Source organism: Martes martes (assembly GCF_963455335.1).
Source record: "Martes martes genome assembly, chromosome: 5".
NCBI classification, from domain to species: Eukaryota; Metazoa; Chordata; class Mammalia; order Carnivora; family Mustelidae; genus Martes; species Martes martes.
In genome coordinates this window covers 92356480-92384300 of record NC_137892.1, presented here as the reverse complement: position 1 = coordinate 92384300, position 27821 = coordinate 92356480, and the positions used below count along the sequence as shown (strand labels likewise).

The 27821-nt window shown below is 44.7% G+C and overlaps 1 protein-coding gene across 1 annotated transcript in view; it reads right to left on the bottom strand.

Annotated features, from left to right (window-relative positions):
* The window catches only part of TRPC7 (transient receptor potential cation channel subfamily C member 7), a gene marked incomplete at both ends in the record, with an annotated part of 166493 nt that overhangs the window by 50901 nt on the left and 87771 nt on the right, over positions 1–27821 (bottom strand). Inside the window, one exon of the mRNA XM_080804357.1 lies at positions 4030–4194. Within this exon, the coding sequence (XP_080660483.1) occupies positions 4030–4194 (165 nt within the window). The remainder of the gene's footprint in view (positions 1–4029; positions 4195–27821) is intronic.

The following is a 27821-nucleotide window of genomic DNA, read 5'->3' as shown; positions in this document are numbered from 1 at the left end:
AAAGCTAATAGGCAAGGCTCTGGAAAGTTGGAGCTACACAGAGTCCTAATGCACTTCTGCCGTGAGCCTTGGGGGTGCTGTCTGTATGCACCATGATCCTGGGCCCTGGAGGGGATAGAATAAATAAGCTGGCAGAGTTGGTCCTTCCTTTCAAAGTTGCTGATTTTCTGGTGGAGAGAGATGCAGGCCATCACTTGTGCTAGGAAATCGATGGAGAGTTGGGGAGAGAATGTCGCAGGGCTTAGACTGGGCTCGGATAGAAGTGATCAGCCTTCTAGTACTCTTAACTCCTGTCCCAGTAGGGTGACAGGTGATGGACTTTCCTTTTGGATTTGAGGGCAGATGCTTTTGTTAACATAAGAGCAAAATATGCTCTATTTCCTGGCATGAATTTCCCCTCCATGACCATGCTTCAAAAATTACAGAATGATTGTATTTAATCTTGTGCTCTCTGTTGGAAGCAGATGAGGGGGACACACAGGCCTTTGGAGGCATTGTCTTCTCCTGGTTGGCCTTGGATCGCATGGCGTGAGGACCCTTGTTTCAAGCCATTTCAACTCTGACAAGGCAAAGCAGGGATCTTCCAAAGCTTCAGAGTTCCTCTACCTCCTCATGAGGTGTTTTGTTTGGCACAGGGCTTAGGGGCTGGGGTGTGGTAACTGACACTTTGGCATTCTTCATCTGAGAGTTATGTGGCAGTATATGGACCGAGGGCTTGTACCCTGCAAAGATACCAGGTGGGAGGCTGAAGTTATTTACATCGCTCCCTGCCTGAGTCCTGGGACTGAGTTAAAAGGATAATTGAGCCATCGAGGTTAACGTCACAGAGGAAATCAGTTTCACCTCTCACACCTTTACAATTAGAATTTGTGTTGTTGCTCAGTACTTTTACCATGCTGACTTCCTCCTTGATCCAACCTACTGCAGAGACCCCATTTGAGCCCATAAGGATTACTGTTAACTCTTTCAGGTCTCAGATTTTAATAGGCAAACAACCTAAAGTATGAATCAGAATGGAATAACAAAGGGTGCAAAAGGGCATTGAGCCATAAAGGTCCTTTGACATCAGAGCTCTCCTTGAGAGGATAAAGAGCTCCATGGTAAAGCTCTACCTGATAGCAGCCATGAGGAAAGAACTCACCAGCTTCCCAGTGGGCTGCATGACCTCAGCCATATTGAGAAATAATAGAAAAATATCACCGTTCACTTTATTGACCTTGACAGGCCTGTTCCAAGAGCCAGACCAGCCTTTGTTATCTTATGTACACATCTATGACTTGGTAACCCTCTTCAGCCACCGTATTAGTAAACTGTCAACTTCCGTTGACATCCTTGACCTTATCCTCTCCGTATTTAGCTGTCTTTCTCAGGGACCCTCAGAAATTTAAATAAAAGTAGAATTGACAGCTATGGGGATTCAATGGGAAATAAACGACATCATTTTGGCAGGCCAATCAAGTAATTTTGGTGTTCCTAGGGGTCTCTAAATCAGGACAGCAACTATTCAATAAGTGGACGATTAAGTTGGGAACAGAAACTTCAACATTTGTTAGACATTGTTGGACGTTAGCTGGTTGATGATGTTTTTATGAAAACATTTAGAAAAGAGTATCAAGTTCTACTTTCTTTGAGGCAGGTGTCATGAGGTGGTTAGAATATGAAGTTCCTGGGATGACACTGGCTTTTTCATAGATGTATTACGCAGGTATAAAGTGATCCCTTGGGAGAAGGGAGGCTAGCACATTAACAGATTTCTCCACTGTGCCCCTTTCCTTGGGAGGACCTTGTATTCTGGACCTCAGGAGCCTTTGGAGAGGGCTAGTTTCTTCACATGGAAGATATGACCCTTTATAATCCCCAGTATATAATATCTTTGCCAAACTTGAAAAGATTTCTTTTATAATGGTGAAAGGAAAGACTAAAAATATCTTGGCTGTTTTATCTGTTCTTTGGCTGCTTCAGAGCAACTTTGACAACTAAAGTTTCCCTCCTTAATGAGGGAATCTTCCCTTAGAATAAGCAGTGCCACCAAGAATGATCTCATGCCATAGACTAAGACTTGTCATTCCAACGTGGACATACCCTCCAATGTGTGGAACTCAGACTTGCAGCCCAGAAAGTACCCAGAAGGCACAAGCGGCTTAATGGCCAGCCCATATTTATCTGTAGTGCTCTTTTTTTTAGTCTTACTGGGAGCTCCGTGAGCACCAAATGTCAAAAAGACATGTATCTCAACAGAGGAGAGGAAGTCTCAGCCACTGGGCTAAATTTTCCTGCAAACATTTCTTCCAGAATGTTCTGAAAGACTACTGTCAGTGTGACCCCTATGTTTCATGGTGGCATCAGTCTCCTGGATTTACTGGACCCCAAGAAAGTCCAGAACTCCCTCCCCCTCCCATGCAATTTTTTTTGGGGGGGGTGCCATCACATCTGCATGATAGTGGCCAAGATGATTCTTCTTAGACCTACTGAAAATCTGAAAAATTTAGTTAACAACTGGAATATCATTTCTTCCTGAATATTTCCCTAGGCGACCAGGCAGGCGGAGATAAACCAATTTGCTGGTATTGGCTGGTCCCAGTTTTCTGGTAGCTGTCACATTTGGTTTTAAAAACAAAAGTGAGGATTGTCATTGTTTTCTCTACCAAGTGGCTATTATTTTAATGAGTGACTGTCCTAAAAGTAGTTTGGGCTCCCAGAGTATGGAGGTGAGTGTCCCTATCCATTGAGACTTTGGATGATGTCAAGGACGTATTTCCAGTGTGAAAACCTGTGCCTAGAACCAGTGACCTGCTCTAACCCAGCTTTAAATCTGGTTAGGCTTGTTTTACTCACTGTATTTTCTTCAGCTCATAATGAAAGACAGAAAAAATTGCCTTCATTTACATGTGTATCATTTGGGGAATTCTGACTTAGAAATCCATGGCATGGCAGACTGTCAAAGAAACAAAATCTTCAGTAGATGTAAAGTTGAACACCACAAATACTCAGTTTGAGGACTTTTTAAGACCCATTTTACAGAAGGAATCTGAGTCTTAACCTGTCTCTATGGTACACGTCTTACTGGAAGGAAGTGAATTCACTGCGTATCTGGTAAGGTGGCCTCGTCAGCAGCCCTCAGGTCTTGGGCCCATCATCCTGCCGTGAGTTCCCTCTTACTGGAGTTGACAAGAGGTTCTATTTTTGTTAACCACATTAGCTGATCAGATTCCCTGTGGAATCATTTCTCCATGATTTTGTCCTGTAGTTGCTAACTCTTGCCTGAAGCTGGAGAGAGTGCCGTGGCTTTCTGTGGCTGCAATCAGATGGCTGGGCTGTAGGGATGGTGGAGCGGGAAGTGGGGAAAGTTCCGTTCCCTCTGTTAGCAGCAGGCACCAGACACTCCCCTTCCCTGTGAGGAAAGAGCCCAGCTCTGCACCTTTCCAGCTCTCCTCTTTCCTTTGTCTTTTCCTTCTTGTGACCCAATTAGCTGCCCGTGTGGGCCAGAGCCTAATCAAGGAAGCTGGGGAAACTGGGACGATGTGGAGATGGGGCTGCAGAGCCCAGCATGAGCTGCATTTGACTCTCAGTCTATTAGCTGTTTCTCTTTTCTGAAAAGTATATGCGTCATAGTGTAATTGGGGGAGTGAAATCAGATCTTCCATGAAAAGAGCTTAGCCAAAAGAAAGTGCTCAATAATGTTGCCTATTCCTGTGATCATTATTGTGGTGATTACTGTGAGTGTAGAGGACATGTCTAGGATATGGCATAATTAGAGGGCAAAAGTGCCCGTATTTCCTCTTTCTTCCTTTACTCATCAGATTATGCCTCATGTATCTTAAATGTCCCAGATTGTCACTTCTCTCTGTTTTAGAGAAATAATGGAAAAAAGCAGCTCTGTGTGGTTTCCTACTTTTGCTAAGTATCTCAAAACTCTTTTCTCTGAACACGGGAAATGCTCAGCCATTGCTCTGAGCCAGTGGTTTCCAGGTCATGCTAAGGAGAGAGAAGCAGTCACTGCAGACGACATGCACCTTAAGCAGTCTGTACCTTGCTGCACGGAGCAATCCAATAGGCTATGGCGAGAAAAGGGAGGCCTAGGGAGACTCCAAAGACAGCCAGGAATTTCACAGCGATAGACTGTTGACGTAAGCCTGAGAGATTTTCATACCACATGGTAAGCAATTGCTGCTGACAGTTAGGATGAGCAACGAACTGTAAAAACAAAACAAAAACAAAAACAAAACGCAAACAGGAAAATGGCATCGGTAGCACTTGAACAGTAGAGGACCTCCAAGTAGCTAGGGGCCGAGCTGTTTTACCTAGGGCATGGCCTGATGCTAGGGCAGAGCAGCGCTTAGGTCCCCGGGGACCCTTCTGGCCTGAGGACGCTGGGTGTGGTGGCACTGTGCTCAGAGGCCTCCCAGGACTGGCTGCATCAGTGCTTGGCACTTATCTTGGGCAGAGTTCAGTTTTGAGGCAGCGTGAGTCATGAGTGGAGAAGGAATGGGGTTCTGGAGTCCCACTTGGGTTTGAAATTTGCTCCTCTGTTTCCTAGCTGCGTGACCTTGGGCCACATACGCAACTACTGTGAGCTTCGGTCTAGTTCGTGAAACAGCCTATTGTCTTTAGGATTAAGTGAGTTTGTAGAAGTGTTGCCCTCTCTTTTCCTGTACTGGCTAAGGAAAGGGATTGCAGTGTTTCTAGAGGGCATGTTAAAACTGAGTATTTCCCCAGTGGGGTTCTGTGGGGTCGGCTTGGGTGCATAGAACCTCTTGTGGCCTGCCAGAGCACTGACATGCAGTGTCCCTCGTGCAGCAGCTTCTCAATGCTGCCTCCCTCCCTTCAGACTGCCCTGTCCTGATGTCCCGGTTACAAGACAGACCTTTGTTGGCCATTTGGTATTGTGTGACCTCACCCCTTCTGGATATCCCTTATGGGGCTGGGCAGAGAACCCTGACTTAAACTGGCCTATCTTTCCCCTCACCTGGGCCTTTGAGACTGATGGACGGAGGCAGTTTCTTTATTTACCAGGAGTTAACAAGTGATCTTGGGAGAGGTGGGCAACCATGTTCCTCTGTGGACTAAGGGGCAAAACGAGCCAGGTAAAAAGAAAGAAGAATGATGTTGGGCAGGAAGGAGTCTCAGATAGCGTGTGCCCTCCCTTGGGCCTGGCTCCACTCCACCCACGTGGCACATGAGACATACTTCTGTTCATGCAGGGAGTCTCCCTTGTTCTGCTCCATCCGGCAAGTTGCCTTGGGCTGCTGCAGCCGAACAGCCTTTCCCTGCAGATATTTGCTGCCATTTGGCCACGTGTTTAGTTGATTTTGAGTCTTGGTCAGTGGAAATGGGTAATAGGCAATATTTAAGTAAAATTTATGGGAATGAAGTTGACATTTTTACTTATTATTTTATTTTCCCCCTGAGATGGGAGGAAGCCATTGAATGCTTGGTAGCCCTGCTCTTTGGCCCTGCTCAGGATGGCCCTGCATCCACAGACTGGAGCAGACATGCTGGGCATTCTTCAAAGGGTCTGACTTTTCCTCTGATTACCCTGGAGCATAATATGCCAATTTTCATCCCATTTGCCTCATTGGTATTGTGGGGACATGTGCAGTGGCATTAAGGGGACATGAGCAATGATTATGAGGAAATGTAAAAACATTTCCTTTTCATTATAAGAATAGTGTAAATACAACCGTTTTAAAACATTCTCAGTGCAAATTGCAGCATGTTCTTATTTCCAGTTCCTGGGAACTCAAGGCAGCAGCCAGGTCATGTGTGAAGACACTATCAAAGTTTTATGTGGCCACGCGGCAACCCCTGATGATACCAGTCCTCAAACATTAGTGACAATGAAGCCTTTTTGGTAGCATTATTGGACCCATAGCAAGCACTGTGGTCTTTCCCTCTAAGGACGAGTGCTGTGGATCCTCCTCAGCCTAGGGTGAGACTCGCCAGGCCAGCAGGTGACAGGCTTTGCTGTGCCCTTTTTGACTCACAGCAGAGTAGAGCAACCTACAGAAACCCATGTGGGTGTAATGGCCAGCTTTCTGGGAGCTGAGGCCCCTCAGAGGGATGGGGGGTGGGGATGGGGGACAGTCAGTTTTATTTTTTGACAGCCTTCTCTGGGTGCTGAAAGGGATCTGCTCTGGAGAAACTCACAGTCTGATTAGAACGTGGGACGTCTGCTCCTGAACTAGCACAAGACCATTTGGCTCACCCCGTGGCTCCTTGTGCTGTAGCTGCTCTGGAAGGACTCCAGGGCTGAGCCCCTCTGTTGGTCTCTCTGTATCCTGGGAGAGAGTCCATCCAAGCTTTTACTCCTGTCTCCTACAGATAAGTCGATATAACAGATTCAGCAGCAGAGCTGGAGGGGAAGAAATGCTGAGGCAGAACACAATGGGGGCCATTTCCTCTCTCTCTTCTCTGCCTCAGAGGAAGACAGTGGTCACAACTAAAATAAGGGGGCTCTCTTGAGTCTTCTTCTGATTATTTCTTCAGCTAATTTTTATAGCTGCAGTTCTTCCCCCATAATAAAACAACCCAGCTCCAAACACGATATTAATTTACAGACAGACTTTATAGTATATGGCTCCCAGAAAGCTGGCAGCAACTAACAGCTGAAGCTCAGATTATTTATCTTTATATGGGCACTTTTCTATCCTCATGGTAGGCTTTGGAAATTCAGTGTGTAGCAAAGGAGTTTTTCCACTGTGCTTTTGAAGCACAGAGATATCATCTGTGATCGCAGGAAGATGAGAGCACCACGAGGATGCCATCAGGACACAACAGTCTAACCGAAAGGACACTCAACTAGGGAACAAAGGCAGGAATAATTCCTGCAGGGTGAGGTAGGGGGTGAGGAGGTAAACAAGGGAAGGATTTTCAAAAGTAGGGTCAGAAAGGAATGGACGAAAAAAAAGCCCACAGCTAGACTAGAATGGGAACACAGAAAATCAGTGTTGTCCTGAGTTTGCTTTCTGTGGCATCTGGCTCACAAGAGGATGGATGACACCAAGGGCTTTGCCCAGGCCATTCTCACCCCAAACCATCATGGTCTGAGTGTGGTACACTTTTTATGAAGGTTCTTCACAGGAAGAACTGATGAGAACACCTCAGTTTTCTCAGCAGTGTGATTGCCACTCTTCATGGCAGGGAGTTCCTGATAGCCTGGGGCTAAGAATCTGTTACGGTGGGCTTATGTGGAGCTGAGCGGCCTCTTCAGAGGAAATCAGTCCAGCCACGTCCACGATCAGACATGTGTAGAAAAAAAATAAATCCAGCCACCTGGTGGACTGGGCAGAGAACTGGGGCAGGAGGGGGAAGCTGAGGCAAGTAAAGCTGCAGACTAAGTGGGAGCTCTGAGCCAGTATCCCTACCAGGGACAGGGAGATGGCTGGAAAACAGGAACCGAGAGTCAGGGGGGACTAGCAATCATGTGGCTGCCGGTTTTTGAGTCCATCTCATACCAATTATCCTAGTGGCTCATTTGACTAGCATTCATGGTTCATATAACAAGTTATACCCAAAGCTACTTTTCTGTTAAGATCTCACCTAAGCGTCTTGTTCCTTCTAGCCCTGGTGACATAGTGAGACTACAGTGCTGGCATATTGGCTCAGTCTTGGCTGTGGCTGTTATTCTGCTTTTATTTGGTCTGTGGGCTGTACTTTTCCTTTTGTAGCCCAAAGGAGAACCATTCCCTTTACTGTTTCCCTCCTTTATATTCACTCACAAGGAAATAGCTCATGTTGTAAGAGTACATAGTTGTTGCAGAGATCCAAACATTATTTAGCTAACTAACTAAACTAACTATTTTTAGGGCTGTCTCATGGCATGCTTGTGCCCTTGGGCCAGATACTTCCATCACAAAAGGGTAGAAGACTTTCCTCATGTAGGGTGGGTAAGGGCATGGACTGGTACCTGGCTTCCTGGGTTCAAGTCCCGGGCCTTCCACTTGCTGGCCCTATGCTCTCAAGTGATTGCCTTAGCTTCCCTCTTCTGGAAATGAAGCTGATTATGAGGATTAAGTAAGTTAGCATTTGTAAAGTGCTTAGAACAGTACCTGGCAAGTAGTAAGCACTGTATTAGTATGCAATAAATAAAAGTAAGCCCATGACTCTGCTTTCCTTGCCCGTTTTCTCTGTCCCTCGTCCTCTGTTTCTCTCTTCCTCTCTCCTACTCTCTACAGCTCTCCCTCACTCTCCTGTCTTTATTCTTGCCTGCACCTGGTGTGAGCAGACAGATTCTTGAAGTGTTGGTATCTCTGCGAAGGGCCATGTCCTCTCACATGGGTGAGGCCACTCCCTCTCTAGCCAGTCCCTCCTGCCCCATCCTCCACTGAAAGCGCAGCTTGATTTATCCATGCAATTAGCTCCAAATGGGCTGGTCTCTGCTGGGTAGGTAGGGTCACTATCAAGTGTATTCTGCACCCTGATGCCCATCTACCAGTTGTAGAGCGCTCCATCCCTGAGGCACTCCCTCCTCAGTGCCCCTCCTCTCTACTGCCTTAAAAGCTTTTCAGTCCTGCATTTTGCACTTTTCACAGGGAGGAATAGAGGACTATATTTGAGCTCAGAGGCTTTGAGACTGTGTGATTTCCATATCCTTTAAGCACAGGTTTCTCCCTCGGACACCAAGTCTCATTTATAGAGTGATGAGATGTGGGAAGGCGTGATTTGATAAGCTGAAGAATAACTTAGCTAGACCAAAATTTATAAAATCCAGTGCCTATAGATAAAAGGACTTTCTTTTATACAGATAAACCATCAGAGGGCCCAGTGATGGCCGATATGACTGTGTTCAAGATTTTCCACTTAGCTCAACACTGGCATTTGCTTATAGAAACCTGTTTTCCCTGAAAACTGTCTATGTACACAAAGGGAGACAGACACTGTCTCAAGCTATAGTCACCAAGTGGCTTTTCTTAGTGTGGACCATCCATGGGAATTAGAATAATTCTGTGGTGCCATTTCTTGTTTGGAGCATCTCGTGGGATTGGGTTCAGTCGTGCTAATGTTTTTCCTTCCCATTCTGTCTTGGGAAAGCTCTCAAGTCTGGGAAGTTGAGGAGGGAAGAAGAGAAATGGAAGTGTCAGTCATTGACTGGTGGGTCATTTGTTCATTCAGTTTGCAAACTTGTCCTTGGTGCTCCCTCTCACTGGGCACTGTGGCCAGCACTGGAAGTACAGAGAGAGCTTGCACTCCTTGTCCACCTAGAGCTCTTGGCCCTGTGACTCTGGAGGTGGAACAGGGCCTTGGAGTAACACACCCAGCTGGGTCTGGAGTAGGCCCTCCCTGACGGGTAAGTGGATAACACTGAATGATCATCCCACAAGTGGGTGTGCTTGGTGGCCTTTCTCCATGAGACCTAAAAGTGAGAGCCCCACAGCCTTGGCACAGCTAGTTGGCTTTGCTCCACTGATGACTTTCAACTTGCTCTTCTCTGTGCCAGCAGTTAGTAGAGCGGTTGCACTCACAAGCTCTGAGGCTGGCCCATGCAGGTTCAAATCCCAGATCTGCCATTTCCTAGCTGTGTGGCCTTGGGCAAGCCACTTCCTGGCTCCTATTTTTGTAGTCCAAAAGAGGTGGAAAAAGTCTGTTGAGTGCCCCAAACATGGCCTGGCACTCAGTATTAAAGGTATTACTAGGGGCGCTTGGGTGGCTCAGTCAGTTAATAAGCCTTTGCCTTTGGGCTCAGGTCATGATCCCAGGGTCCTGGGATTGAGCCCCGCATCGGGCTCTCTGCTCAGAGGGTGCTTCCCACCCTCTTTCTCTGCCTGCCTCTCTGCCTGCTTGTGATCTCTGTCTGTCAAATAAATAAATAAATAAAATCTTAAAAAAAAAAAAAAGGTATTACTGCTGGTGATGTTTTTATTACCACTTCCGCTCCCCCCGAACCCCAGGGATGTCTGAGTATTTCTCTTGGCTCTTCTCCTTGCTGAGTTTATGCCATCAGCAGAGGACTGAGTAGCCATGGTGTTTTTAGATTTAAAAATTCCTGAAGAATTTAGTATGCTCAACTGTAATGAAAAAAAGCAGAAATTGCCATTGTTGTATTAAGTTTTAAACCAGTGGAGTGTTCTGGCATGGAACCAACATTGTCACCATGCTCATTGGCCCTGTTTATTTAGCCATGGTGCTCCTAAGTGGCCACCACAAGAGAGTAATCCAAGATAGTTCTGTGGATGGTGGTAGGAGTGAGAAAAGAAAGGTGTGGGGCTTGGAACTCTGGATGGGGGATCCAAAAAATTACACCTCTTTCAAGGATCCTGTCAGCAGCGGCACCAGACAAAGTAAAAAATTTTGAAGTCATGACTTCAGTGTTTCTTGCTATTAATTATCAAGGACCTACTACATGAAGGAATTTGAGATTTGTTAGCCATAATCTTCACAGTAACCCTCCAAAGAATGGTTGTTTACACATCCTTGTATACGAATGAAGATGTGCTTTCCTTCCCATCTCACAGGTGAGGGAGCTGAGGCTGAGTCACCTCAAGTTGCCCACAGTCCCACTGCTAGAAACTGGTTCCAACTTGGGTCTTTCTGACTCCAAAGCCTGAGGTCTATGTAGTGCACTAAGCTCCTTCTGGAATGCTCTGGATCTGGTCAGCTTGAACTTTAGTCCTTCCTGGTCTTAGTTCTCTGTCATAAATAAAACAATAAAAAGCTAACATTTATTGAGCACTCATAGGGATTGGGCTTTGTGGTAAGCACATTACAAACATTTTCTCCTTGAATCCTTTTAACACAGTGAGGTGGAAAGTGTTATGCTTGTTATAAATCTGATGGTACTGTCACTGTTCACGTCTGACTCCAGAGTCAACATTCTTAACCATTTCCTTGTATTGCCTCTCCTGGGGGAAGTCTCCTGCATCTCTTCTAGGTCAGGTCACTGTCCCAGTCTATCTGCCGAGTGGGAGGGCATTTTTGTGAGCCTCCAGATTGCAGATGTGCCCCAGAGATGTGCATATGGTTTTTCAACCAGAGTTTTGGGTGTCTCCTTCTACTCTGTGGCAGTGGGCTATGTCCTCCTGGGGGTGGGGCAGTTGATCTCTGACTGGCTTCTTCAGAGCAGTGGAAGTTCTGTGCTAGTCCCCCGTCCGCTCCATTCTCACTGTTTGGGATGGATGGAGCCATGGAGGCATAGATGGAGGGGATTTTAATTGGGGAGAAAGGAAGCAAGTGAAAGCAAATGAAGGGAAGAAAAGAGAAGCAGAGAAGAGGAGAGCAATGGAAGGGAGAGTCGGGGGTGAGTTTCAAGCCTGACTTCCAGCTGCCGTTCCAACTTGACTCCAACTCTTTTCCTTTGCATCCCTAGGCTCTGGCCTGACTCTGGCAGCACTCTTCCAGAGCCTGCCCCAAGCTTGACCCTCATTGAGCCTTTGCTCAAGTTGTCTCTGCTCCCTGGCGTGCTTTCCCTCTCATTACCGCCATCCAGGTTTTATTCAGCTCCCTCTCTCTTTCCTGAAAGCCCACCCAGTGAGAATCTCTCTTCCTCTCCTCTCCTCCAATTCTTGGTCTCTCCCTTTAGTCATAGTGATATGCCTGGATGATCCTCTACCAGAGAGAAAACTCCTCCTGGATGGCTCCGATGGACCTTTAGCGTGGTACTCAGTGAATGGGTACACAGGCGGTGCCATTAGCATGAGTAAATGGCACAGCTAGAAGTTGTGTTCAGACTGCAAATATGGAACCATCTATAGGACCAGAGTGGTCTTCCTTACTCATTGTCCTTGTCGTTTGGTAGATTCCCAGCACATCTGGCTATGTCACCACAGCTGGAAGGCGCACATAGGTGCAAAAGCCTGAAAGTTTCCTTGTTCTCTAAGGCAGATAAATGACCGAATTCATGTCTTGAGTGAATTTGTTTTCACTGTACAAGTGCCAGGAGACAGGAAAACAATGACGACAACTTGCTTCATTACCAGAGGCAGTCAAGCTGGGCGTTTTAAGATCTTATCAGGGAAGAATTCATACTATCATCTGGAGGGGGGCTACCTAGGAAATGAGCCAATGAGGGAGATTGGTATGGGAGCTCAGGTAAAGGGGATTTATGCTTCTTTGTTTCATATACATCGCTTCGGCACGCTGCCTCCCTGTCCTTACCTTTTTGCAGTACCACTTGGAAAATGCTTCTTTTTCTGGCTACTCGGGTATCTTTCAGTCCTCCCCCTCATTTCTGGGAGAATCCATTTGGATGCCTGTACAGATGTCTCGCACTCGATTCTGGGCCCCCTTCCTCCTCCTCCACTGTGCTCCCACAAGCTTAACCAGCCCTGGCGTGCTTCTTCATTATTCCTACAGCCAGGTGTCCTGCCAGGCAGCCAGCTCCTCCCCGAGCCATCCTGCAAGTCCGCTGTGTGGCGAAAGGAGATGGCTACTTCTGAAGGCTCTTCCCTCCCATGAAGATTTGTTATCATCCGTTCAGTTGAGTAGCTTGCTCCATTGTTCTCTGTTCCAGTTTTCTAGGGGCAGTAGGACATAAAAGACTCTCCCCCGCCTCAAAATAAGCAGTCCTCCAATTTTATAGACTGACTAGAATGACGCAAATGGCGAGTACTCTGAACACTGAGCGCTCTGAGCACTGTGCCTGAGACTTAGCAGCCTGTCTCTTACCAGAGGCAGAATGGTTTCCTCATGGAGACTGCTGTTCCTGAATAGCCTGTGCTTTAGTCTGTAGGGGCAGAGACCTGAGCAAATGGTGCTGGACTTCTCCCAGAGCTGTGCATGAGCTTTTTCCCAAGTGCAGGTACAAGGCCAAGGGCCTTGGCCCCCCTCCTGGAGGCGAATGCTAAGTGCATGATTTGCCGGTGCACACCAGGAGTCCTCCCACAGCCCCGAGCCCACAGGTGGCCGACAAAGTCACTGGGTTTCCAATCTGACTTCGCTCTCACGGTCAGAGTCCCACTGTGGGCTTCAGATGACTGCCTCTCCTCTCACTGCGCCAGACACCACACTCCAAACCCGGGTGGGGACTCCAGCCTCCCCATTTAGGGTTATGCCCTAGCCTGAAACCCCAGGAAATGGAAGCAGTGTCTAGCAGACCTTCTTGGATTGTCTTCTTGGGCCTTCCTCTCCAGCCAAGCTGCTCCACACACTGTTCCCAAACATGGCCCGTGTAGCCTACGCACCTGTGTTCATCCTGCTCCTCTGTGATTCACTTCCTAATCAGCCTTTGGGACCCAGATTTCCACTTTCACGTCCTACCAAGCCCCTCAGCCCCCTGAGATGTTTTGGACTCCTTTGGGTCTTGTTCTGTGGCCCACTCATTTGGCAGTGATGGCTGAAGGGTCAAGTTTTGAAGAGCTGGTGTATTGTGTTGACATCCTCTCTCTCCTGCTATTTTTAAGCTCTTTGAAGGAAGCAACTGTCTTTGGATCCCCAAGGGTGTGCAGCCTTAAGTTTTACACATAATAGGTGCTCATAATAGTAACATCTGTTGAGTGATAAATTGCATGCTCTTCTGGAGCCTGTGAGGTTTGCTCCATGATTTTCTCTGTGACTCAGCATTTCAGCATAATTTCTAAATAAAACAAATTCTGTATCACTCAGGGTCTGATGAACATTTAACTGTCTTCACATCCTTGCTAGAAGGCAAACAGGGAGAGGTGATGCAGACTAAACCAGGCTTCTGTTTTCTTGCGCAGGAGAGGATTGAAACATGAGACTAAAGCAGGGTTTGAGGCTTATCTTCTGGATCAGTTGAGGATTGTTTAATTTCTGGGTATGCTATTACCGCTATAAGTTGGCACCAATGAAGAAATAGTCACAAAATAATAGTTATTTAATAAAGAACAGTTGAGGTCTACTGAACATCTGTTCTGTGTCAGGCTTTGTCCTTAACAGTCACCATATTATTTAACCCTCCCTTCACTTCCTTGAGATAAATGGCTACTGTTACATTCTTATTTTAAGTATGGAAGTATGAGACACAGAAATTCAGTAACTTTTCTGTAGTCACAAAGGTGATTGTGACATGCTCTTGACTTGAAGCCAGGCCAGTCTGACTCCAAAGACAGTGTTTTGTACTGTTCTCCTATCTTTCCACAAGGTAGATTTTTGATGACGCAGGTGTGCCAAAGTGTGAGGGAGCATGGTGATTTTTCCAAGCCCACAGAGGCCCAGGGGCCTCATGATTTAAGATGCTGTTAGAGCTCTCATCTTTCTTTGCTTTTGTCAGTGGGCCAGCCAACTCCCAGTGGAGATAAAAATCCAGAATACACAAGGGGAAGGCTCAAAGCCAGTTTCCTCCACAACTTTATCTTCCTAAAAGGAGTAAGTCATCACACTGAAGATAAAATCCTGGGTGCTCTCTCTTGCCTACACACAGGAGCAGCGGCTGATTCAGCAGTGGCTCCCTGCCTGGTCACCACTTGGCCAAGAACTAGGTTAATGTGAAGCCCACCTAAGTCCAGATTCACACCCTTGAAAAGTATAGACTCCAATCGAAAAACCGCTTTGCGGAGGACCTCATTAGTATCTTGGGTCTCTTGCCAAGTCCCACCTGACACTGACATCTTACTAGAAGAGCTGTAGTTTCAGATAATTTTCTGAGCCTGAGTTCTGACTGAATAATCTTCCCAAGTTGAATCCCTAACTCTGCAGACCTTTCCTGGGGGCTTTGCTATCCCTTGGGTGCAGAGATTGAGGGGGTCATGGAACGTGCACAGGTTTCGGGTCAGCCCATCTGATGCTAGTCTTGGCTCTACCACTAACGAGTGAAGGACAGAGAGGATCACCTTCTCAGGTCTCAGTTTCTCCATCTATAAAATGACCGTAATCATGCATAACTCAAAGGAATTTTCAAGGTTCAGGAAATACAGTTCAGTTTTTGGTTTACAGTTCAATTTTTAAGTGCCAGAATTACAGTTTTTTTAATTTTTTACTGGTGTAATATTTTACTTCTGTAATAAAAGTCAGAAATATAAATTATCTCTATTTTAAGCCCTGTCCAAAGAATTTTATCAAGCATTAATTTTTTAATGAGTTAAAGTTATGCTCACTTACAGAATATTCATCTACAGATTTCATGGTAAGAGGAAGAAATTTAACTTTTTTTTTTTTCCAAAATGATTCTTACTCTAGTTCAAAGACTTTATCAACAAGAAGAACATATATTTAAAGGTACTGATACTGAGACAGGAAATTTGCATCTATATTTAATTAAATAAAGGAAGACAAAGACTGGACATACTTTTTTGAAATAGAAAACACAGCTTTTAGGGGTGCCTGGGTGGCCCAGTGGGTTAAGCCTCTGCCTTCGGCTCAGGTCATGATCTAGGGTCCTGGGATCAAGCCCTGCATTGTGCTCTCTGCTCATTAGGGAGACTGCTTCCCTTTCTCTGCCTGCCTCTCTGCGTACTTGTGATCTCTGTCAAATAAATAAATAAAACCTTAAAAAAAAAAGAAAACACAGCTTTTAACCAAAGCAAAAATTCTAGTCCTAGGTTGATGGAACTAGTGGTAGGTGGTAGAGTGGGGTGGTCATACATTTTTTAAAATGCTTTTATCAAATTATCTACTAAAATATTAGGCCAGTTACAGATGAATGAATCAGAGGGAGTTATCTGGAGTTGACTTACGACTTGACGATACCAAATCTTTCAAGTTTGTGTTTCAGAGAAGTGTGGATGCATATAATTCAGCAGTGATATATAGATATGCTTTCCTTTTTAAAATCACACTTTACATTTTATCTTTATGGAATTATTATTATACATTTTTGTTTGTTTATTGAGAGAGAGGGCACATGCTTGAATGAGAGTTGAGTGGGGTACCGAGGGAGACAGAGTCTTAAGCAGACTCAACACCCAGTGTGGAGCCCAATGTGGGGCTCAACCTCACGACCCTGAGATCACGACTTGAGCTGAAATCACGACTTGAGCTGAAATCAAGAGTTGAATGTTTAACTGACTGAGCCACTCAGGTGCCCCGCTTAATGTAATTATTTTAAAATCACACTTTAAAGTTGACTTCATCTTTTATGAATTTATATTATAATGCTCATATATGTTTAATGTGTATTTTGCCCATGTTTTATTTTTACTTGATGCTTTTATTCATATATACAGTTTATACTTAAAACATACTCAGGATTTAGTTTCTTTTAAAATTCAGACTTTCCAAAATGTTAACTTCTGAGTTTTCAACACTTATAAAATGAGACTATATTACCTGTATCTTGGTATGAGACTTGAACATTGAAATACTACCAGGTAAGTGACCCGAATGATGTGGGCTTTGTCAGCTGATGAGCACAGACAGTCCCATGGGTAGACACACACCCATCTATCTCCCCACCAGACAGATAGTAAATGCTGGTGCCAAGCACCTCAGGCCTGGAAAATTCAGCAGTATGCAAGGTGGTCAAGGCCTTTGCCTTGGGGGAGCTTGTGAATTCCCAAATCCTGATGTTTCAAGGCCCTTTCAGGCTGATTGGCAAGAATTTTCTTATGATGGCCTCCCCCTCTCCTTGATTCAGATACTAAATGTCTTCTGAAATGTCCCCAGGTGGCTGAGCCAATGCACAGGCACACCTCCTGTTGCTTCTCTGTATACCTGTGCTGGCTGTCCCAACATCCGCTCCCTCTTCTGCCCTTCTGCTTGCATTGAAGCCTCCTGGACTGCTCCATGTCTCTGTGTAGTGTGTCTAGTCCTCTGCCCTCTTCTCTGCTCTTAGGGGCTTTCTCCCGCAGCTCTGCTGCTGGTCTCTTGGGCTCCCACATGGTAGTGGGTACTGAATTCTTCAGGACCTTGAATGCCTCTCTGGTGTGTGGGCCATTCACTTTCTCAGCACACATGACCCCTTGCTCACCATCATGCCTACCTCCACATCTCCATCTCTCTACCCCAGAAATGCCTGTACCTTCTCATGACCATCTTTTCTGCAGGGCACTCCCCCAATAGAGTCACTGGAACTGATGCCCAGGGTGAATTAATGCCTTCCATTGTTCCACAGTTTCTCTGTATAATTCTGCTTTGAGGACTCCGAGTGGAGGATTACTTGTCTTACTCATTTTACCTCTATTTGACTACATGAGTAAGCCTCCCAAAAGCAGAGGTATGAGATCCTGAGCCAGTACTCTGAGTTCCCTACATACAGCTAGCTCAGCTTGGCTTGTGGGGAGGTCAGGGAGGATCTGAGGACTGCCTCATACTGAACTCAGAACTCCAGCTCACCCCAATGGTCAGGTTTTGGCCAGATGTATCCTCACTTCTGGGAGTTTTTCTCTCTGTCTTTCCATAACATTAACCTTATTTCCTGCTCTTCTTTCCAGCATGAGCCTGGTCAACAAAGTTAACCCTAGTGTAGACAGTGTTCAGGTTCCTTCTCACGTAACTTCTGGGCCTTATGCAAACAATAGGGGGTATCTATGATGAACACCCCCTCCCTAGTAACTACCATAATTCTCTAGAATTACTAGCACGCAGGCAACTTTTAAAGAATGTTTCCTAATTCTCGTTGTCACACTTCCCATTTCTGTCGTCTGATACCTTAAGGGACATTGTTACTTAACAGAGATCCTGGCACATACCTTAGCCAGCTACTTAGTACAGGTTACTTTCTTTTTCTTGTAGTATTGGTGCCTTCTCTGTCACCCAGGCTCCCGGTTGCTCCTTTTACTTCTCTGGGAAATGTGCAGATTTATCATGCCCTAAACACTGGGAAACATGCAGTGTTTAATTCTGGTGAAGGCATGTTCTGGTCATGCAGGTGACTGCTGGATGTCATTCTTACATGTCAAATGACGGGTATGAATATTCAGCAACCAATGCAAAGGTCCTCTTGACACTTCTGTTTAGTATTTGAAGAGCAGTAGTCCCCCTTGTCATTCAGGGATCAACCCCCAAGACACATACATATATATAAAAGTTCTTGTGTGTATATATATACACAAGAACTTTTATATTTTATATATGTATGTTTATATATATATATGTTTATATATATATATATGTTTATATATATAAATGTTCTTGATGGGTTAATTTTGGTCTTACTTTGAGTGCTGGTTTTTAATCAGCCCATGGCAGTCACATTTTTTCCTTCTTTCAGAATGTTCATATTCTTCAGAAGTAGAAACTGAGTCTTATAAATGATTGTGGTATGTTTAAGGTCACATCTGTGTATGCATATATTTACATCTGTCTTTCTGTCCGTCCATCCAGCCAGCCAGCCAGCCATCATTTATCCATCCATCCGGAAAATACCCACTGAGCCAGATAGCAGGAACACAAAGGTTAAAAATAATGATCTGGCTTTCATGACCCTCAAAGTCTAGTCAGGGAGACAGGTCAGCCGGCAAATTCATTGTAGCTCAGTTAGTGCTATAGCAGGGGTTAGATCAGGATGCCATGAAAGAGCAGAGAAGAAGCACCCATCCCAAGAAGGGACGTGGAGGGACAGTGAGGGAAGGCTTCCTAGAGGAGGAAGGTTTCTTGAGTTGAGCTGCATAGCCTATTAGCAGGCTATCAAGAGAGTCAGGAAGGTCATGCTAAAGAGAAGGAGTTGCAAAGATTTTGGAGCTCCAAAGTCAGATAGATCCTGTTTTAAATCTTGACTCTGCCTCTCAGCCAGATATTTTTCATTGGACAATGGGGATGATGATATTGAAGGTGCCGTGACTGAGCGCAATCAAAACACTTGGTATGGTGAAGGGCACAGATTAAGCACTTAATAGATTGTTATTGTTATTCAGAGCCTGGTGTGTCAGGAGAAATACAGGTAGCTTGAGGTAGGATGTCCTTTGGGGAGCAATGGAAGATAGGAGCCCCTCAGGAGTCTAGCATCACCCTAAGATGGAGACTAAGCATGCCTCAGAGGAACAGGATGCCTTAGGAGCTAGCAAGAGTTGTAACAGTCTTTCCTTTGTTTGTAGATTTATGGGCCAGAGGCCCATGATGTAGATTGTGTGTGCACACACACTTGTCCCTGCTTCTCTCCCCGCTGCACTCCCACTTACCAAAGAGCAGAACAACATCATTGAAATTACAGCATCAGACAGTCTCAAAAGGCTCCAGAGGCACCTGATTCATGGGACCTGCCCAGCAGACAATGATAATTTATTGTGATATCCAGGGTTCTGTTTGCAGCTCCTTTAAATGTTAATGATCAATAATGTAATTATAATGGGGAAAGTTTCTGGGCCAGTTGTGAGTTTAATTTAATTTATAAAGCCATCTGGAGCTTCACAGAATTCTTTTTATATTTTTTTCCGGGCCAAATTTGATAGATTCTACTTGCTATAATGTCAAACATATAGTAAAGACACTACCCCGAGCTCTGAGAATCCTGAAGAGAAGCCTGGTGACCTGAGGATGAGTCAGAGGGCACGACAATGATGGTGGATTCTGTAATCTCCCCTCTCCTTAACTCCCCAAGAACAAAGAAGGGGCCAGTGAAACTGGGTTTCTGCTGAGAACTGAGCCACTTTCATCTGGACAAGAGGCCAGACCAATGATTACCTGCTATGGATAGAGAAAAAGAACATGTCTTCCCATGTCTCTGAGATTTTTGATAATCTGGTTCTTGAGTACTTCCAACCTGACACTCTCCTTTTTTCTCAGTGTGATGAAGCTCCACTAGCCTCCTTACCTTTCCTGAAACATACTAAGGCTTCACTTGACTGCCCTGGTCAAAATAGAAGTCTTCCCTCTGCCTACCAAACAGTCCCTTGCTCTCTCTCACCTGGCTTTATTTAGCTTTATATCACTTAGCAGCCACCAGAATTTATATTATACATTTATTGTCTGTTACTGCCCTAGAATGTCAGCTCCATAAGGGCAAAGGAATTTTTTTTTTATTGCATTGTATCCATAGTACTCAGAACAGGGTCCAGTACATAGTAGGCTCTCAATATTTGTTGAGTTAGTGAATGCATGAATCTTCCAGCTCATCTCGTTAACTACCATGTATCCCCACAAATAGGAACTCTAACTCTTTTTTCCACCTGGGGTATAATAAGACATTTTTAAAGATGGCGACAGCAATATCTTCCATCTCACACATTCAGCAATGTGACAGAGGTGGGGTCTCTTTCTATTGCTGCTTAGGTTGTGCTAGTTCTCAGTGATCTGTTTGGATCAGTAGAATGTGGCAGAAGTGAAGCCACAGAACTTTCCAAGACTGGACCTTGGAGATCTTCAGCATCTCCCCTCACTCCAGGGGAAGCTCCCTCTTTAAAGGCAACTGCCTTGTAAGAGGCCAGTTCCCTAAGATCACTGTACTGTTAGGGAGTGCCACATAGCCCATGGGGTGGGGCGGGGGGATGGGGAGAGAGACAGAAAGAGAAGAAGAGGGGAAGAGAGAGAGAGAGAGAGAGAGAGAGAGAGAGACCAACCAATCAGCCAAGACTGTATAAAAGGGCATTCGTGTGCCAGACATTTAAGTGAAGCCTTCTGGAGTCTTCCATTGCAGCATAACCACCAATTGAATACATCTGAGCAAGTGACTCCAGCTGATGGCACTGTGGCCATAAGAACTTCTCCCTTGAGCCATGCCAGATTTCCTGACCCACAGAATTATAACCAGATAAAACGATTTGTTGTTTTTTTGAGCCAGTAAGTTCTGTGCACCAGAAGATAAATTGCACGCGTCTATTCATTTTCAGGCCCCAGTACTCTGTCTTGCCTCCTTTTCCCTGGGGTAGTTGGGCAGGAGCTCCCTCCACAGCTTTCACCTCTTCTCTGCTGGGATGCTCTTCCTCTCTTCACAGAGGAAGAAGTGTCCTTCCTAATCACAGCTGACTGTCACCTGCATTCTTGACCTACTCTCCTGCCATTGGTCTATCTGAAATCTGGCCCCTGAACTCTGCTGCAATTGCTCTCTCAAAATCATGTTAATTTCCTTTGCTCATCAGACCCACGAGTCCATTCTGTGTCTTCCTTCCTTCTGACAGCTCTGTAGCCTAGATGTCACCTCCTGCCCACTGAGCTTTAGATGCCCCTGCCTTGATCCCCTCTGCATTGCTAGATGTCTGAATAACCTTCCCTGAAGATGAGCCCATCATGTTTTCCCAGCTGAAGGGTCATTCCGGCAGAATGAGTGGTGTTTTGCCTTCTACATTCTGAGGGGGAGGACAGGAGGGTTCTGTGAGTGAGGTAGTCCTGGCTCAGGAGGAAGTACACAGTTTCTTGGGGTTTTTGCCATGGTTCCAAAGGCCACATGGTGGCCTTTTTGGGGGATCAAGGCCCAGTGAAGGGGATGGGCTGGAGGAGGGTACCTGGTACTAGAGAGATGCTTCCTGAGACGAGAAGAAGGAAGTGGCCTCTATGAGTTTTCTGTGGGGTGTAAACATCAGACTGCATTTGAACTCTGCCCCAGAGGTAGAAGGACCACCAGATAGGGGTCATTCTAAAATACTGGGGGGATTGACCCAGTGCCAAAGGGCTTCTTTGTGGAAGGGGAGGATCCCAGCAGTAGCCTGGCTCACAGATCCTGCTTCATTGGAAGCTCCTTGAAGGAAGGCAATCTTGTGTGTTTTGTTTTATCATATTCCCAACACCTTTTACACTATTTGGGACAGAGAAAGTGCTAAAACCACCAAAGCAGTATGGTTCAAAACCACACAGTTGAATGAATTAGATGGAGCTACAGCTTGTGCAGATGGTGATCAGTGCATACTAGGGGCAGCAGGTGTCCCCAAGGAGAAGTGGACAGGCCAAGAGCTCTCCTTTGGGTACACGGGTGAGTTTTCAGGACTGTGGTGGGACAGACGGGGATGCCCCAGAGTGACTGAGATAGGATTTCCTGGCAGCCTGGGTAGGAGATGCTGGGTCAGATTTCACATGGCTTAGAAAAAGTAATGTTAGGAGCCAACATTTACTGAACATTTATGATGCCACCCAGTTAATATGTAGCCAGTTCCTTAACTACTACCTGCTGTCGGTCAGAATAATTCCTGGAAGGTAGCATTTGTAATGTTCTCGTCACCCACATTTATCCAGTACTTACTATGTTCCAGGACTTTATAAGCAAGTATTATTGCCCCCACTTTAAGAAATGAAGGAAAAACAAGGTTAAGGGATTTGCCTAAAGTGACTCCAGGCTGTCTCACCCCAGAGCTCATGATTCGAACCACTACTCCACTCAGAAAAGATTCAGCATGATTCACATCATGCTGAAGGACCTGGTTTTCAGCAGAAACGTGCATTCTTTGATTTTCTGGGAAGGAATCATTTATTTCAGGAAGAAGGCTTTAACAACCATGTTATATAGTTGTGCATATTATGTGCAATGCTTATAATAACCAATTACAATAGAATATATATCCATGTGTGTCCCCCACCCTCATAGAACACTGTTTTCTCGGGGTAGTGGTCTATTATCAGCAAATGATCTGTAACTGGTGCTAATAAATTAGCTTGCAGGAACTTTGTCTTTATAAATCCTCCCTAACAGACCTTAATATCACTAAATTTCAACCTGATGGTTACTGAAAGCTGCTTCCAAATTAGTGAACATTTTAATATTTCCTTTTTGCTCATTGAATGAAGGTCTTTATTAGAAAACCACGTACTGTTTTGCATTCCCTGAAAATAATCTGAGGAAACTGGAGAAGAAGGGGTTATTGAGGATCTGGTGAGAGGTTATGTATCTCTGAGGATCTTGGCTGTGTTAGTATCTATAGCCAGACCCCTTCTCTACTTTCTGGCACTGCTCTGCCTTCATGCATAGGGCTTATGGATTGAGCAGGACCACTCAGCTCTGTGGGTTCACTTACTCCCCCACCTCTTCCCTTTGGGAATTCTTCTGGCAACCTGCTAGGCAGGGGGAGCTGGTCTTTATCCCCTGGTCCCAACATGGAGTGGTAGCTAAGAACAGAGGCTTTGAGACCAGGGATGTAAGTTATTAGAGTTCCTCTTCTCCTTCTTACCAGTTGTATAACTTTTGGAGAGTTGCTTCCCCTTTCTGGGCCTTATTTCCTTCATCATTAATATGGGGATCCATGGCTGAGGCTATGAAATGCAGCATGCACATGAAGAGTGGGGCAGGGCTGGCACTCTGAAAGAGAATTACTCTCTGTGTGTTCTTTCTGAGCATCTCTCTTGAGTCCTGATTCATTCTCTCTGTGTCCTCTGCCCAGTCCTTCTCCCCTCCGTGTGGGCCCAGGACCCTACACTGCCTCATCCCGCCACAAAGTCCCCCAGGCTCCAAAATGCCCTCCTGTCCCTTCTGTCCCCTAAATGAAGTCTCTGTTAGGACCATTTAGGGATCCCAGTAATATACTTTGTCCAGTGGTTGTGTTGGTAGGCCAGACTCCACAGAATCTTCTAGGTTGGATTTATGCCCTGGACTGCAAAATCCTATTTTCTGCATCCAAAAAAACCAGTTCTACAGATTTCTTCTTCCTGTTCATAAACATAGCTACCACCTTGCTTCAGACCCTCATCACCTCCCACTGGAGTCCTTCAGTTGCATCTTAGCTAGTTTCCATTCTCCCTGCTACGTGAACTGTCTTATGGAAGCAAGCCTACCTACAGTCATGACATAGCAGTGCCTTGGCCTCAACTGTGTAAAAAGTTCTTTGTTGCACAAGAGCCATTCGTATGGCTCCAGTATGTACACACTGAAGGATACTGGTGGTGGTAATGTAATGAGTAGCCGTGAGTGGGGGGATTTCACATAGAAAATGCTCACATGCCTAATGACCAGAGAAATTCATTTTAAAATATGCATAAGACAATATTTTACATCTACTAAATTAGGGGGAAAATGCTAATAATATCTAATGCTTACAAAGTACTGATGAAACCAGTTCAGTTGTATAAAACTATTGATACTAAAAAAATAGTGTAGCCCTTCAGAAAAATAATTTTGCAGTGTTTTTTAATAAAATAAAATAATTTTGCAGTGTTTCACAGATATTTGTGTCCTTTTACCCAGAAGCATCACTCTCAGAAACTCAATTTTAGGAAATAACTAAAAGAAGGAAAGAAAGCTATACGTATGGAGATAATAATAAAATATCAATCTAAGAGAAAAGCGAATGTTCATCAGTAGACAAGATATAAACAATGATACATGAATCTTGGCATAAAAATAATAATTACTGACAAAAACAGAAAAATGTTCCCTTCCAATGCTAGGTGAATCACACCACAGAATTATTTACCACATAGCTGTAAGTATGTAAATACAAATCTCCGTATGGGAAATAATTGGAGGAACGTAAGCAAATGGAAACAATCGACATATGAACATATGATTGTAGATTATTCTTTTCCTTTTTAAAATTTTTCCTATTGTTAGACTGTTGTGTAATAAGAGTATAGAGAGAAACTGTGAAGACAGCATCATGGATTCCATTTCCATTATGGAATGAAGCCTGTATGTTTCAGCACATCCCTACAGCCCAGCACATCTGGCCCTACAACCCCAGGCTCCTGGTCCCCAGCCCCACCCCCATTTTGCCCCTTCCTCCCTAGCCTCCTCCCTTCCCAGATGCCTTCACCCTGACCATCTGCAATTCTCCAAACATTGTCATACCTTTGTGCTTTCCCCCAATTTCCTTGTCTGGAAGATTTTCATTCCCCTTTTATTTTGAGCTCTGACATATCTTTTACAGTCTGACTCAGAAGCTACCTCCTATTCTTCCTTACAGGCTTCCCACATCATTTTTGCCTGAGCTAATCTTTCCTTCCTTTGTTGGACAAAGGACTAGATACAGGTCTCTGTAGCCCTTTAGGATGTAAGCTCCTGATGGCAGGGACTGGGTCTTACTTTCTAATGTTCACAGATTCAGCTGGTAATAGGTGTCACATGATTTGTCTCCTCCTTATTCAACTTGTAATTCTGCCTGTTCAGAAAGAGCTAATACCTATTAGAAGGGGAGCAAACAAATAGTCAAATGATACATCAAATGGGGTTTTTTCTAAATAAGTACAAAACTTGATAATTTCTTCAGGATTCAGTTTTGGAGACCAAAATATTACTAATTTTGTTAGTCAAACAGTGGTATTTTATATTTAAGTGATCTTTCTTTATTTCTTTCTTTCTTTTTATAATAAAAGAAGGCTTTCTGTAATGATCTGAGTTTTTCCACAGACTCAGTGCAAATAGTTATAAGAGTTCAAGAATGAGACAAATAATGACTGATACCCAGTAGCACATTGTGGGCTACTTTTCTATTTATATCATTTGATCCTCAAGAGAACCCTTAATTTTTAGGAATGCATTTCATCCACAACATGTGATTTTATTGTATTTCAGAAAAATTAAAGCTGGGAGAAAACTCAGGCATGTTTCATTAATTTATTCAGTCATTTAATGAGTAAATAATTTTGAGAATCTTTTGTTTGCTTGGGTCTGCTGTAGGCTAGGGATACAGTGGTGAGCTGCTTCCGCAAACTCTAGTGTGTTGGAGGAAATAAACAGTGAACAAGTAAACAGACATTTACTATAAAAGAGGGTACTGGGATGGAGAGTAGCCAGTGAGGGAGGGAGCAGCATGGTGACCACATTCAGATAGGATGATCAGGAGGGTCACTCTGAGAAGGAGATAATTGTTATAATTATATCTGAGTTTTGAACAATGAGGAAGATCTGGCCAGCAAATATTTGAGGGAGAGGGATCCGTAAGTTCTCTGTGTTGGAAACTAGTGTGGAATGTTGAAGGGACAGGAACCAAGCAGTGTAGTTGAAGATCAGTGAGCAGGAGTGAGCTTGGTGCAAGGTGACTTTAGAGAGAAAGGCCAGGCCATGCATCATCTTGTAGGCCATGATTAGTAGTTTGGATTTTAAGCACTTTAAGGGCAAGAGGATGTTGTTGGTGGCCTGCCTAGATCCCTTTATAAGTTAGGCATATACATCCTCAGCTTCTGGGTGTGTTGGTTGTTTAGAACTCACTGATACATCCTTCTTCAGAAATTTACCTCCACCAATGGGAGCTGCTTTGCCCAGAAATGCCTGGGAGGTTATGTCTCCCTTGGGGATAGCCTGCAAGTAATGACTGACTGATACAATGCCCCTGTCTTCAATATGGGGCATGAATGTAGTGCTCCTCACACTCCAGAGCTCCCCCACGAGATGTGGCTGAAGTTAGGCTTCACCGAAGCCACTTCTTAGCATCTTCTCCAACTTCTGCCCCTTCATGACAGGATTCTTCTGAGGTCACTCATTTGCACAAGAACACTTGTCACAGGCTCTGCTTCTTGTAGTGCTAATTATTAGACTGTGAGTTCCCTCGGGGCAGGGGCTGCACCTGTCTTGTTCACTTTTAGATGGAAGATGTGAATGGGACATAACACGATCTGATTACTTTAAAAAATTCTGTAACTGTTGTTTGCTTGTGTGTGTTTGTGTGCAAGAGGAGGAGAGAGAGAGAGACCAGAGGCAGGAAGACCAGTTGGAGGCTACTCCAGTCTTTTAGGTACAATTTGACTATGGCTTGGATTATTTAAGTGAAACAATCTCTATTTGGCCAAGATTTTCATCCATAATTATACTTACAAAATTCCCCTTCCATCAAGGAATTTGCAAGTGACCTTAGGCAGATGAATGTTAATAAAAGAATAATGCATTATGGTACATAATGGAAGGAATATATAAAAGATCAAATGCTCATTAAGACTCTGAATCCATATATGAGCATTTAGTACAGAAATAATGAGAGTTGGTCTTTAGCTTAATTACTGGAGTTAGTCACAGGTCCTTGGGGGAGCTATAATTTCTAAGATCTGTTTGACTCTGGGATAAAAGTGACAATTTGAAAATGGCTCTTGCTGTTCTTTCCACTTCAGGCTAGTAAATGCATCTGATTTGCCTCTGTTTCTTGGAGGCATTGGGGATTTATGTTTCTCCCTTGAATGCTCCTCAGATTCCTCTCTTCTTGTTAACCTCCAAATCTGGACGTAATAATAATCACACTCAGACTATTTTAACAAATGCAGCACATGATGAATATCAGCATAGTCAGAAAAGCTAAGGCCAGGTAGCCTAGGAAACATGATAACCAAGAAGAAGAAAATGCTTTAAAGGATTATCCTTTTGTGCAAATATTTATATGGTGAAAGAGCTGAACAAAAGACAGCAAAATAACCAAAAGGCAGTAGCTTTCTATCCTGTTGTGACAGCCCATGCTTTGAGGATCTGAAATCCCTTTTGCAAAAGCATAGTGGTATCTGCTCTTTAGAGGAAGTTGTGTCAGATGATTGACAGCAGGCCTGAGGAAGGGCAGAGAGGAGGTATCACGTGCTCTGCTTTTCCCTCTTAAAACTGAGCCTGGCAGGGTGTGGGGGCAGGCCATCAACTCTAGCTAGTAAGAGGAGGGAGCAATCCTGAGATCCATAGTGAAACAGTCAGTGATCTGAGCTTCCTTTTGGAGGGTACAGGCTGCAGGTTCTCTCTCTGACTGTCCGGGGTATCCTGGCAGCCACCCATCTCTCTGCTCCATCCCTAAGACTACCAGGCCAGAACCAGTGTTAGGGTTTTTTAAGATAGTAAGAGTTCTCTTGCAGAGTTCCAACTCCAGAGTGAGCCAGGTCAGCAATAGAAAAAATGGGGGTGGTGGCCTCTTTCTTTGAGGCCAGCATGAACATCAGTTGAATTCTGTTATGAGCATTTATAATCACAAGGGGAATTACAGTTAGTGGAGAAGGATTAAAGCCTATGACTTTGCACTTTATGCTTGTCTATTCATTTGCTCAGCAGGGAGTAATACCCTGTATGTACATGTAATGTGCAGGGTGAGTACTGTTTTCTGTCTTCAGAGACCAAGATGGATGAGGATGGGTCCCACCTTCCAGGAGCTCAGTCTTTCCAAGGGCTAGAATCATGAGAACCTTTAAAAGACACCTTCCCTGGGATCCCACACAGAAGAATTGGATTAGATACTCTC